The 13,117-nt window shown below is 51.0% G+C and overlaps 2 protein-coding genes across 2 annotated transcripts; one reads left to right on the top strand and one right to left on the bottom strand.

Moving 5' to 3' along the window:
• Positions 1-6,597, bottom strand: ccdc22 (coiled-coil domain containing 22). The gene is made up of 16 exons (XM_015968640.3): positions 6,322-6,597; positions 6,067-6,244; positions 5,696-5,828; positions 4,944-5,050; positions 4,771-4,855; positions 4,072-4,241; positions 3,488-3,703; positions 3,245-3,418; positions 3,009-3,128; positions 2,818-2,934; positions 2,642-2,743; positions 2,268-2,375; positions 2,082-2,177; positions 1,869-1,928; positions 879-953; positions 1-792 (listed from the first exon to the last, which is right to left on the bottom strand). Exons 1-16 carry the CDS (start codon positions 6,369-6,371, stop codon positions 679-681), a joined length of 1,905 nt encoding a protein of 634 aa, XP_015824126.1. The 5' UTR covers positions 6,372-6,597; the 3' UTR covers positions 1-678.
• Positions 6,598-7,589: 992 nt separating this feature from the next.
• On the top strand, positions 7,590-13,117 carry tbc1d25 (TBC1 domain family, member 25). The gene is made up of 7 exons (XM_015968639.3): positions 7,590-7,770; positions 8,573-8,682; positions 8,761-8,915; positions 8,987-9,111; positions 9,265-9,453; positions 10,785-11,060; positions 11,328-13,117. The coding sequence occupies exons 1-7, from the start codon at positions 7,726-7,728 to the stop codon at positions 12,891-12,893; spliced, it is 2,466 nt and encodes an 821-aa protein (XP_015824125.3). The 5' UTR covers positions 7,590-7,725; the 3' UTR covers positions 12,894-13,117.

Here is a 13,117-nt window from a genome sequence, read left to right as displayed (position 1 = left end):
TAAAACGCCTGAAATATTTGATTTTATTCTCTCAAGAATCAGATTGTTAAAATCTTAATACAAAGTTGATGTTTTCTGTCACTCAACAGTTTAAAGCACAGAACTGTGGCAAAAACATGGAAACATGGTTTCATCTCGACTGTCCCAGTCTTCTTTAGAGTTTAACTTCATAAAAATACCGTTTTAAATGACTTGATGTTGCTAGACACCAGAAACGGGTTGCTAGGGTTCGTGACGCGGTCTTCAGGATGATGAAACAACAGCCTGAAGCGTGTAAGGCATCTTTATTTACGCTGGTACCACGTACACAACAATACTCTGCTGATGGATCGGGACCAAAGTTCACGGATCTACATTCAAACGCCGTTCGTTCAACAGCTTCACTTCAAACATAACCAAGAGAATCAGAAAACGAAACGATAACTCATTAAAGAGCGGATTTTAAACAGCCTTTGAAAATGTGTGCAGACAGCGCCACCTAGTGTCCAGAGCTCCCTTTCACATAATCAAACCAGTGCGTGGTCCATCTGACCCGTCCAGGACACGCGTGAGGACGTCAGCATCGCTTCCCAAAATTCAGCTGGTTTCCATGGTGACGAGCCACGGTCTCTGCAGGACGGAGCGCTGCTTCCGTCTCCCTCAGACCGCAGCCTCCGGGTTTCCCTTGGGCCGGAGACTTCAGCCTTCTCTGATTTTCGCAGCGAGCGCGGCGTTCTCCTGCCGGATGGCCTTGTAGTCGTCCAGAATCCGCTGCAGGTTCGACACGCTCTTGTTGCTGTTCTCTGTCTCAATCTGCGGACGACGGGTGAACAAACGTCGGTTTTAAATAAACATTTACACAAAGTCCCACAGCTGGGAATCCAGCCAGGAAGTTCTACCTGCTCCTCCAGATCTCGGATCTCTCTCAGGATTGTTCCCGTGTCCTCGATGGTCTGGATCAGCTGGTTGCAGTTCTGCAGACCACAACAAAACACGGCTGTGAGGAAATTTGTACGGTTATGTTACTGAAACGATAACAACTGCAGGTCTTCCCGCCATCTAAACGGGTCATTATCATTTATTACTGGTAGTTTTCATCATTTTCCCTCAATCCCAGATTTCCTTTCTCTTTCCAAGTTCAACATGTAGCAGCTGGAATAACAGCTTCTTACGGTCTGCAGGACCAAACACTCCCAGCATCAAGTCTGTTGTGTTGTTAGTTCAACAACATTCAAAAGTTATTTTGCTCGAGGCTTTTATTGTGAAAGGGTCTCAGTTTGGTCAGGACTCTTTAAAGAGCAAGTCACCCCCAAATCAACTTTATTTTCTGATCAACTACATTAATGTGTGTCTAATTGTGCTGCAGACACGTGTCGTCAACAGTTTTGCACTTTAGTGCATTTTAGTTAAAATTTTAATTTTCTGCCTAAAACTGTCAGTGTTGTGCCGTTGTCAGGTAAAAACTCTGCATTTGAATTTAAATCTGCCATCGCTATTGGCTAAGAGGTATCCTAGAACGTCAGCTGGTACCATATGATGTCACAATGTGTGTAACTGTTAGCGGCTCCGCCCTCTCGGTCTGCTAGGCAACATCAATTGTTGCGTTTTTCAAACAGGAAGTGGGAGTGGAGCAATACTCTGGTAGGGGGTGACTTGCTCTTGAAACAAAAACAGCCACCGGTCCATAAGATGGATAAAAACACTTCGGTGGGGGATGTTAGCTAGCGCTGCGTTAGCTGTAAACGGATGCAGGCGAGCCGACAGACGCCAGGTCCAATCAGCAGCTTCCTGGTCACACAATACGGTTTTCACAGTACGCTAGCTGGTTACCATGGTAACCAGCAAAACCAGTAACTGTTCCATGGCTGCAAACCAACTCCATGGCGTACCTCATGCAAGGCAGCCAGGTATTTGTAGGATTTACGGACGGATTCATCTTTTTTGGCGTCCTGCAAGAAAACAAATTAAAAAAAAGATGAATTCAGACAGAAAGAGAGAAGCTAAAGATCATAACTCACCAAGGATGCACAGATTTTCATATCGGTGCTTCTCAGTCATTCAGCTGGAGCTCTAACAGGATCGGAGGTTTATCTCCTGGTTACCTTAAACACCAGCTCGTCGGTCACGGCGAAGGTCCGGTCCAGTTTCCCCGTCAGGCTGTTGATCTCCTTCTGCAGCTCCTTGGTGTCCGACAAAATCTGCAAGGAAAGCCGCGACGTTAGCGCAGATCTGCCGGTCCCAATCCAACCCGCCCACTTCCTTCTAAGAGGCGCTATTGATGATCACACCTTTGTGATTTCCTCCTTCTGTTTCTTGATGTTGCCGACGATCTCCAGGATCCTCTGAGTGTATGCCGACCGAGACACGTCCTTGGGAAGACTTTCCAACTCCGTGACCTACGGAGGACAAACGGGACGGAGTTAGCAGCGGAGCGCGGTTAATCCCGAGACGCTGGCGTGATGATCAGCAGCTACACGTAGGCCTACTGGGCCCTCAGGGCCAGGGAACATCTTAAATATGGTATAAGGACAGCAGCTCAGACTAGCCGTTAGCTCGTCAGTCCTGATGGACGTAGACTCCGTTTCTCTGAACAGAGGCTGTTCAGGCAGCTGAGGACGGCGGGTATTTGTTACGTTCTGTAGACACAAAAACGTTCGGTCACCAGCTGTTTGTACGACTCTTCCTTCTTCTTCGCCTCCTCGGTGGAAACGCGGATTTTTTCGTGCAGAGACTTGATCTCAGAAAGTTTTCTAGACGACTCCAGCTGTAAAAACGAGAGACGCGTTAACGAGAACCGACCTGAACCGGATCGGGTCAGCATGATCAGATCTTACGGACATCTTTGTTGCTGCAGATCTCCTTTAGTCTGCGATGCTCGTCAATGAGAGGAGCGCGGTGCTTCTCCCACTGGGACGCCAGGTTCACCACCCGCTGGGCGCTGGACTCCACCTGGGTCTGCAAGGAGGAACAGGAAGTGACCCGGAGAGCCTGGCGGAGGTTGCTGGAGTCCTATCGGACGCCCGTCCTACCTGGAGCTTCAGCAGGTTGCCGTCTGCGTCCGGCAGCAGGCTGATCGTTCTCCTCTTCACCTGAAGCTTCTCCTCCAGCTCCACATTCCCCAGCTCCCTCTGCTTCAGCTCATCCAGCACCTGCAGGACAAACACTCAGGTTATCTCAGCGTTTCTCTTCCTTCCTGCAGGAAAACTTCAGGAAAGCGAGCAGAAACAGAGTTCTGGGGACTCAGCGGGAACAGGAAGTGTCGTACCTGCGCGTTAGTGACGCCCGCGCGTTTCATTTCTGCTGCTAGCTGGTCGACGTCGCTGCAGAGCTGCTGGAACTGTTGCTGGAGAGCGGCGATCTCCTCCTGCTGTCGGAGCTGAACGTCGCCCTCCGTCTGACGCCCGGCGAGGACGGGGCTCGTTGCAATCGCCGTGGTTTCCTGGAGAACAAACACACGTTACCATCAAGCGCCTCTTGCAGAGGAATCCGTCTCTAAGCACTTCCTGACCAGAGTGAAGCTGAACTTCTGAGTGTGGGTGAAGTGGGTGCCCTTGCTCAGGATGTCGTTGGAGGGGGCGGAGCCTCTGAAGGTCTGCAGCAGCTCCGAAAGCTCCGAGGTGGAGCGGGAAACCCCAAAGGCACCGTCGGGAGGTGGCGCGGTGGCGGAGCGCAGCTGCTCCTCGATGCGTTTATGCAGCCGCGCCAACTTCCTGGAGCGGTACTCCTGTCACACGAGTCATAAAAACACCTTCATCATCAGCGAATCACGTCCCTCCTCATCGCACCAGCACCAACCCACAGTCCAACACGGACTCGGACTTACACAGCTACAGGTTTCTGATCAGAGCTGCTTCTGGGATTCAGAACGGAAACTCACAGGAAAAGTTCTGCCTAAAGTTCCTGTCCGTTCTTCCCCTTTTCCTCCCAGCAGCCAGACGTTCCCACAACCGAGGGAAGAGCCAAGCGTCTTCCAAAGGAAACCTTCAGAAAGCCCGAAGGCCTGCTGATGCAGAACCACTACAGGAGAGTCGGGCTGCTGGGAAGGAAAATCCAGATCCGGAGTTCGGATCGGTACGGAATGAGTTGGATTGCCTGTGGTGTGAGGCGGGACAGAAGTCCCTGACTCTTCCACTCGTTGTCCCACTCCTGAGCGGCACTAAGCTCCGTCGTGTGTTGCTCCAAAATGGACGCCACCAGAGAGGCGCGACTGGAGATCTGGGCGGTGACGGGAGGAAGGACGTCCCTGCGGTAGTCCATCGCCTCTGAAAGCACAGACAACACTCGCTGGATTTCTCAGAGGACACATCGGTTTGTGGAAAGTCCTCTGAGGGACTCCACGTGTAAACAACGTGATGCAACGACTAATTCTTTTAGTTTTTAGTTTGAATTTGTGTAGCGGACCAAATAAAAGCGCGCCGAGGGCCGCGTACGGCCCGGAGGCCAGAGCTTCCCCATCCTGGCGCACCTCTAATCCAGCCTGATTCCATTATTTTTATTTCATCATTTTATTTGGCATCAGAAAGAAGAAAAAAGTATTTTATAATTACTAATAAATCAGAACCGGCAGGTCTGAGCCGTACGATGATCGGCATCGGCTCCTGAAACCAGAATCGGTGCATTCCTCCAAAGAGTTTTGAATAAAAAAACAAATAAACTAAAACAGCAAATAAAAGACAGAACAACATTACCTCTAAATAAAATATCTAACGTCTAACGAGGCATCAGAGGTTTGGGTTTACAGGTGAAAGCAGAACGGCTCAGTGAGCCGCGCCGCTGCAGCCGGCGACGCACCTTTCAGATGCTTCCTGTCGAAGCCTTTGGCGCCGTGCGGAACGCTGAGCGGCTGGACGCGGAGGCTGTGCAACGCTCCCCGATTCTGAACAGAACAGAGCACTCACTCAGCGGGTTAAGAAGGGCAGCCTCGGCCCACGTGCACGTTCCAGACGTTAGACCGCACCGCTCACCTGTGCTTCACAGTGGAGAGGCAGCCTGCAGTTGGGAGGGACCCAGGAAATGGCCAGCTGGCTTCGGATGGCGGCAGCGATGGATCTCTGGAGGACGGCGGATTTCCCTTCAGGGTGAAAAACGTTTTAATGAGTCCCAAAAAAGAAATAAACCAAAGTTAAACAGTTTGTTTCTGTTTGTTTCCGATAACTCGGCCCATGTCGGTGGTTTTTCTGAGTCTGGGTCTTTTTTCATCCATTCATCCATGCTCGAACCGTGGAGAAGCCAATACCGTCCTCTCCGGCTCCTTCTGAGGAATCCGAAGGTATTCCCAGGCCAGAGAGGATAAATAATCCCCCCGGGAGTTCTGGGTCTCCTCCCAGAGGGAGGTGACCGGGAGGCATCCCGATCAGGCCCCTGAAGCTCCTCAGCTGACTCCTTTTGATGAGGAGCTGTTTCACCCTGAGCTCCTCCCAGTTGCTGGAGCTCATCAATCACATCATCTCCCAGCTGGAGGGATCCTGGCTCCAACCTTTAAACTAATATATTCATAATAAAACTATTTTTCTGCCGGTTCAAAGTAAAGCTGTAAATTTGGGGGTTTCGGTTTGCTCTGATGTGTTCAGACTCGGATCTGTAGATAATATCCAAGTTTGTTCCTTAAAAACCCAAATCAGAGTTAAAAACGGTGATCATCGTGAACAGAAATGGTCCCACACATAAAAGCCAGCCGGATTTTCCTAACCAGGTGACGCCGTGTGGATGTTTGTACCTGTGGGCTGATCCGAAGCCTCGGCGCTCTCTCTGGGAAGCTTCTCCACCAGGAACATGAGCAGTGAGCGGATCTCGGACTCGTGGCTGTACAGGAAGGTCTGGTAGCCGATCTCTCCTTTAAAGCCGACATCCTGGAAACCAACAGGTGAGCAGCAGAGCTCGGTAAAGCATTTAGGAACACGTCAGTGCTCAAAATCTCCACTATAGGATTTAAAACATGTGGAGTCTCAACATTCCCACGTGTTTGTCTTCTTCTCATAGCTCGGATTGGGTCGTTTTTCACAGGCATCAGCTGTGGTGATGGGGGAGTCTAGCAGTGATGAGAGGAGGACACAGGACCATGTCGGACTGTCCCCCTGAGACACCCACCTGACAGGCCTGCGCCAGGCTCATGCCCACCCGGAAGCGGGCCGACATGCCGGGAGGCAGCGAGGTGGGCAGGGCGCCCCCCAGGCCCGGATCGATCACCCGGATACATCTGACCACCGCCTCCACGATCAGCTCACTGCTGAACTGTTTCACGCTGTCGATCTCTTCACTCAGCAGCCTGCGGGACATCGAACATTACCCTCACGTCTATGCTCGTAAAGCTGAACTTTAAGCTAATCTAACGTGAACACTTACGTGCCGACTTGTCTGAGCGCGTGAATCAGAATCTTGTCAACTTCCTCCATCGCTGAAGCTTCTCTAAAACACACCGTGGGGATCAACGCACCAAGCCCGGTGATGGAAACGCGTTTTTAAACATCAGTTTGCAGAATTTGTGTCAGTTAGACACAAACGCAGCTCCCATCTTCTGTTAGCAACGAACTAGCTTCCAATTATCAACGCTGCTACTTCTACGGCTAGCCTCGGTTTCATTAGAAGCCTTTTTACAGCAATAATAATCAATAAATGTTGTCACAAAACGTCTAAATCTACTTAATTAAATCAGACCTCCAACAGCGCCGAAAATCCTTTTATTTCTGACAGTCTTCTGTTTAGGGTGGAAGTCATCAGCGAATAGAGCGCAAGTGGTTCTGGGAAATGAAGTCTTCTGGTAATTTGAGCGTAGTTAGAAACACCAGAAAGGGTCAGTCACTCAAACTACATCTACCACCATGCACCAAAAAAGTCAGTCTTATGACCAAGTGTTGCATTCGTAAAAACTGGGAAATTAGAAAGACAATTAAAATGCGTTTAATTTAAACAAATAACCCGTACCAGAGAAGGGGTTAAGCTGTTTATTTTTCAGGAAGGGAAAATATATAACTTGATTGACCATACTTGTTACGCTTGTTAATTTTTTTGTGAATCCTTTGTTTTCACTGTAACCAAACTGTTAGATACGTTACCAGAATATGTTAAAATGCTTTTTCTGTCGCATTTTAATGTTTAGTCGGGATTTGCTGTGAGGCTCTTCAGAGCTTTCCAGAGTTTGGCTCGGATGGGATTGGTTCAGCCAGTCGCGTCGCCGGAGAAGGTCCCGGCTGCAGACTGAGTTGAAACGAGCGTATCTAGCTCATTTCCTTTTTTCTTTCCTGTACCATGTTTTTTCTACTTTTGTGTCTAAAAGTCCGTGATAAAGAATACTTTATTTGCCTTTACATACTAACCCGTGTTCCAGTTAAGGGCAAAGTCACTATGCGTGGACATGTTTGGATATGTTTCCCTCCAACCAGAATAAAGCCCATGATGTGCGTTGAAATGCATTCGTTTTGTTACTGAAGAGTTTGGATCGGTGATGGATCGGTTACGATTGTTCGGGGCTAACAGAAACAACTAAAACACTGATCAGAGTTTGGCTGATTGTTGTGAAGTTAAGATTTCCCATTTATCCTGAATGCGTTCGGAAGTGACGGTTTCGGGGTTCGACCACCAGGTGGCGGTGTTTCTACTGAAAACTTCCTGTAAAGAACGAAAACAGAAGAAGATCCCGGACCAGTGGAGCTCTGTCGGCGCTAGCTCCACCATGTCACGGTGACCATGTCGGTGTGAACGGAAACTGTTTTCCTAGAAACGTTTCTGTTTCCAGACGGAGTCTTTAGGATGGCAGGCGAGGAGGAGCGGGGGGTGGTTCGTGTCAAAGTCAAGGTAGGATGTTAACCGCGCGCCGCTGGCGGCTAACGACGCCGTTGTCCCGGTTCGGTCTTGTGTTTATTTCTGTCAGACACACGCGGAGAAAACAATAAACTCGGACAGAAACACAATTATCTGCTTATGGGAGAAGAAGGAGTGAGTCTGTGGGGAACCCAGGCCGTGTGTGTGTGTGTGTCGGTCGTTTGTTTGTTTGTTTGTTGTGGCTCTGAAACCTGCGGCGGTGACAGCAGCAGGAGCTGATCGATCATCTCCGAGTCTCAGCTCGTTCTGATCGATTCCCATTTCTGTCGTTCTTTGTGATTATTGTCCAACTCGGAGCAGTTCGCCGAAGCTGCGGGCTGACGTCACCTCGCTGCTCCGTGTGACGTCAAATGTTACCTGGAGAGGAAGAGCCACGAGAGGAATTTTATTTCAGCCTCCATCCTGACGTCATTACTTTATCTTAGAAGTTCCTCCTGATGTTCTGAAGGTTTTATTTAGTCAAAACGTTTATTTGTTTATTTATTTATTTACTTGTGGTTAACGTCTCTTAGCTTCGACCTTTGACCTCCAGGGCTGAACACACATCAGGTTCGGCTACAGCTGCTCTTGTTTGAGCTGAATGGAGAAAGGGTTCATTAATGCAAGCTCCCATCACCAAGCTGCAGTTACAGATAAAACATCTGTTGTTTACTCATAAACATGGTCCCACGGTGGTTAATGTCTGCGTTCTCATCAGCGGCGTTCAGACCCAGCTTTGTTCTCCAAAGCCTGTCCCGGTCTCACCCAGATGTTCCACTGATCTGATTCCTTCCAGAAATGTGACGGCGCTCTTCCTGTCGAGTTTCGCTCCTTTGCTGTGGATCCTCAGATCACGTCTCTGGAGGTTCTGCAGCACATCCTGATCCGAGCCTTCGACCTGAACGGGTAGGAGGTGACTTCCATCCCAACACGCTGCCGAGGGCTTGTGGATAAACCTTTTGTCTGTTTGCTGAATCAAACCAGGAAGCGGAACTTCAGCATCAGCTACTTGTCCCGGGATCGGAGCGGAGTGGAGACGCACCTGTCTCTGCTGTCGGACTGGGATCTGGACGTGGCGTTTATGAGCGCAGCTAAACCGTTCCTGCAGCTGAAGATGGACGTGAAGCCTTCAGAGGACAGTAAGGACCCAGAGTTGTCCAAAAGCACGAGGGGAGGGAATAGAACTTCATCCTTTTCTTTTTACCTGCAGGTCCAGTCATGGAGGACTGGGACATCATCAGTCCCAAAGACGTGATTGGCTCTGAGCTGCTTACTGAGAGGACCAGGACGTTGGCTTCTGCAGCTCTCCCCTTCACCCAGTCCTTACTGTCCCAGGTCAGCAGGTCACCAGTAGTGGGTGGGTGGGTGGTGGGTGCATAAAAATCAGAATGCTTTTCTTTAAACTTCACTTGAAGTCCAACTTCAGACACCTTCTCATCCAAAATAAGTTTCTGTCACGTCAAACGGGTCGTCCGTACCTGTTTACAGGTGGGTCGGACCCTGTCTCGAGTCCAGCAGGCCTTCACCTGGTCCTATGGGGAGGAGATCAGACCTTTCAAACCTCCGCTGAGCGACTCGGAGTTCCACAGCTACCTGAACGGACAGGGCCAGCTGACCCGGCCGGAAGAACTACGGCTGAGGATCTACCACGGTGGCGTGGAGCCGTCGCTACGAAAGGTTTCTGCTCCTGTTCCGCTAACGCTCGGTTCTACGGGCTCCTGGAGGTGGTTTAGGCTAGAACGTCCAGATTCAGAGGGCAGAACGTCTCCTTCGCTCGTCGTTCTGGAGGTGCCGAGGTCTCCTAGTGGGTTTGGTCCACGAGAGCCCAAAACGCCCAACAGCTCTCCTCGTTCAGGACTTCAGTCAGAACTTTAGATGTTCGCCGGCTGAGTCCAGCAGACGTCAAATCGATGAACAAGAAAAACGTTTCTAATTCACTCGTTGGTGTAAATGACAGAAATGCGTTGTAACCATGAGAGATGAGATTCCATAGGAAATATGAAATCAACCTTATGGATCTTTGGGTACTTTTAACCAGAAGACTGGAACTTTTTATTGCAGGGATTATGTAACAGCTTCATATTCACTCAGAGACAACAGAAGAGAGTCAAGTTTAAAAGTTTAAAGATTTATTACTAAACAAATCAAAACTAGACTAACTTAAACACTAGATGTATGGTGTAACTAAGGTGGATGAGATGGAGAATGGTGTGATGTGGAATGTTGTTCAGAACCAGCAAATCCGGAGGAACGATTAGTTCTGATGGAAGTGAAGGTGATGTCTTCACGCTAAGCTTTGGTTTGGAGATTCATAAACACACATTGAGACGCCATCCTGTCGCTCTACGTACCCTTTCGGAAGTCCCCGTTAGATCAGGAATGTCGAGGTCCAGCTTGACCTTGTGGACCTGAAGCCGGTAGAAAAGCAGCGGTTGCCGACCAGACCAGTCTTGAGATACTTCCGGGTCACGACAGTTTTGTTGGCATCTAGTGAGACCCAAACCTGGGTCGTGATGGTTCAGCTTTTATTCTGAAAGGAACCGTTGCAGCAGTTGGAACAGCAACAGGTTTATCCAGCTTGTCGTTGGTTCTTTCGGCTGAAGAGGAAAGTTACGGATTGGCCACTCCGACAACTTCTCTAGAACGTGTTGAACTGGCGTTAAAGATGGCGTGGGCATAGTTTTATACTTCGGATGTTTTGGTTTACGGTCGAATGAAAAGATGACAGATTTACCAAGCACCACCAAAACCCCGCCTCCGTCAGATCTGGCAGATTCTGATTGGATCAGTGAAAGTAATGTGTCGTCTCTCAACGCTACGTGAGATCAGTCCTAGTGGAAACATTTAAAGTCATATTACTTATTATATTCTATAGGATTATAATAAAGTAATTAATATTTTCATTTCACAGATTGGTCACATTGGGGGGGTGACTTTTAGGTGGAAAACAGTCATTTCATTCCGTTACGGTGTGACTGAACCAGAAACAGAGTGTTTGTCTCCGTCAGGTGGTGTGGCGCTACCTCCTGAACGTCTATCCCGACGGACTGAGCGGGCAGGAGAGGATGGACTACATGAAGAGGAAGACGAGGGAGTACGAGCAGCTGAAGAGGGAGTGGACGGCCCGGGTCAGCCACGAGGAGCTGGAGTTCATCCGTGGAAACGTTCTGAAGGACGTCCTGAGGACGGATCGAGCTCACTCGTACTACGCCGGCTCAGAGGACAGTCCACACCTGACCGCCCTCACCGACCTGCTCACCGCGTTCGCCATCACGCACCCTCAGGTGAGTCCATCACATGACCTCGTCCCTAAAGAGACGCTGATCATCAGGCGTCCTGCTGCTTCACCACCAGGTGTTCAAACTTCTTTACTGCTGCTTTTTATTCACAATTCCCAAATATTCCCAAACATTCCAGAACGTTCTGGAGTTCAGACAGACGATGAGTCTTTGTAGAACTTTCGGCTTCAGGTCGGATCTGTAAAACATTTTTCATGAGCTGTCTTTGTCCCGGTGTCTAACGGACTTGTGGAATTCTGGGATGTTTTCCAGATCTCCTACTGCCAGGGCATGAGTGACATCGCCTCTCCCATCCTAGCAGTCATGGACAACGAGGCACATGCCTTCATCTGCTTCTGCGGCATCATGAAACGCGTGGAGGGAAACTTCCGACCAGACGGGCAGCTCATGTCCGTCAAGTTCCAGCACCTGAAGCTTCTCCTGCAGTACTCGGATCCGGAATTCTACACCTACCTGGTGTCCCGAGGAGCCGACGACCTCTTCTTCTGCTACCGCTGGCTTCTCCTGGAGCTGAAGCGAGAGTTTGCGTTCGACGATGCTCTGCGGATGCTGGAGGTGACCTGGAGCTCCCTGCCCCCGGATCCTCCTGAAACGGAAGTGGAGCTCCTGGGACCGCTGGTGGAGGCCGAACAAACGGCCTTTAGAGGGGGGACCCTGGAAAATGTCCATAGAGATGATGAGGGACAAAAGGAGAAGCAGCGTCGGCGGCACATGCTGAGGCCTTCCAGAGGAGAGCCGGAGGTGCGCAGAATCCTCGCTGAAGAGAAGGAGGCGCGAGCCGGAGACGCTGGGAGGGAAAACGACGCTCCAGAAACCGCGGAGGAGTCGGAATCCCGGCGTCGCTGCTGCCAGAGACAACCCAGCTTTGGAGAGTTTAAATACTACACCGCTCGGAGTGAAGACAGCATGGACATGGAGGACGCTGACACGGCGAGGGACAAGCCAAGGCGCCAGTCCACCGTGGACAGCGAGGACGACCCAGGAGAACAGACGCCTCTCATTACAAACTGTCCAAACGGTCCCTCTCCAGCACCGTCACGCTCCCTCTTCCCCGGTGGACTTCCAGCCTGGAAAAACGGACATTCCGTCTCTCCTTCATCTTCAGTTTCAAACTCCGGCTGGCCAGGAGTTTCTCCCGACTCTCCTCCCGATCCCACATCTCCGGCCAGCGGAGGCGAGGCCTCGTCAAAGACTGTCCCTAAAGTGTGGACTTCTCCGGTCCCGGTGCTGAGCACCGCAGAGACCAGCTGTCCTCCTGTGAAAACCTCCCCCTCTCACGGTCCCAGCAGGTCCCTGCTGTCCTCTCCCGTCCTGTCCTTCGGAGGCAGCAGGTTGTCTTCTCCGGGCCCCAGGTCCCCCAGCGCCGCCGCCAGCACGCCCGGCTCCCTGAAGGCGGAGACCACCAGCATCAAACCCTGCTCTCTACCTCCTCCTCAGGAGTTCGGGAAGGGAAACCCCTTCATGCTGTTCCTGTGCTTGTCCATCCTGCTGGAGCACCGGGACCACATCATCAAGAACAACCTGGACTACAACGAGATCGCCATGCACTTCGACCGCCTGGTGCGCCGCCACAACCTCGGCAGGGTTCTGCAGCGGGCCAAGGCCCTGTTCGCCGACTATCTGCAGAGTGAGGTTTGGGACTCGGAGGAAGGAGACGAGGTGAGCTCGGACTCTCCGACCACAGCGGCTCCTCCGTCCCCGTCTCCGTCCCTCTCCACGCGGCCCGTTTACAGCCCTTTAGCTTCACCCCCGTCGTCACCAAACTCCACCTACAACCTCAGCGCCACCGTTCCCCTCTCGGTTTCTTCCACTTCCTGATTCCGTCCTGCAGCTTTGGACTTCACCGTGGTCGGACTCTGAGGTTCCGTTTGCCTCCTGATGTTGGGCCGGGCTCGTCCCGCGTGCCTGCTGACGTGTATTCCCGCCTGTAATCATCATATCCTTTGTTTTGTGAGGGCGTCGACTCTGCTGCTGCCGCCGCCGCTGCTGCAGCCGCTGCTGCTGCTGCTGCCGCTCCTGCTGCTGCTGCTGCTGCAGCCGTT

Source organism: Nothobranchius furzeri, chromosome 15 (assembly GCF_043380555.1).
Source record: "Nothobranchius furzeri strain GRZ-AD chromosome 15, NfurGRZ-RIMD1, whole genome shotgun sequence".
Lineage (NCBI taxonomy): Eukaryota > Metazoa > Chordata > Actinopteri > Cyprinodontiformes > Nothobranchiidae > Nothobranchius > Nothobranchius furzeri.
This window is presented reverse-complemented; position numbering and strand designations above follow the sequence as displayed.

What these genes read in the sequence shown, in the direction of transcription:
- tbc1d25 (XM_015968639.3), top strand. Translation starts at nt 7,726, where the DNA reads ATGGCAGGCGAGGAGGAGCGGGGGGTGGTTCGTGTCAAAGTCAAG. An exon ending in TGGTTCGTGTCAAAGTCAAG is followed by an intron (nt 7,771 to 8,572) that starts GTAGGATGTTAA and finishes GATTCCTTCCAG; the next exon opens with AAATGTGACGGCGCTCTTCC. An exon ending in CCCAGTCCTTACTGTCCCAG is followed by an intron (nt 9,112 to 9,264) that starts GTCAGCAGGTCA and finishes ACCTGTTTACAG; the next exon opens with GTGGGTCGGACCCTGTCTCG.
- ccdc22 (XM_015968640.3), bottom strand. Translation starts at nt 6,371, where the DNA reads ATGGAGGAAGTTGACAAGATTCTGATTCACGCGCTCAGACAAGTCGGC. An exon ending in AGAAGTTCAGCTTCACTCTG is followed by an intron (nt 3,419 to 3,487) that starts GTCAGGAAGTGC and finishes TTTGTTCTCCAG; the next exon opens with GAAACCACGGCGATTGCAAC. An exon ending in AGAAGGAGGAAATCACAAAG is followed by an intron (nt 2,178 to 2,267) that starts GTGTGATCATCA and finishes CTTTCCTTGCAG; the next exon opens with ATTTTGTCGGACACCAAGGA.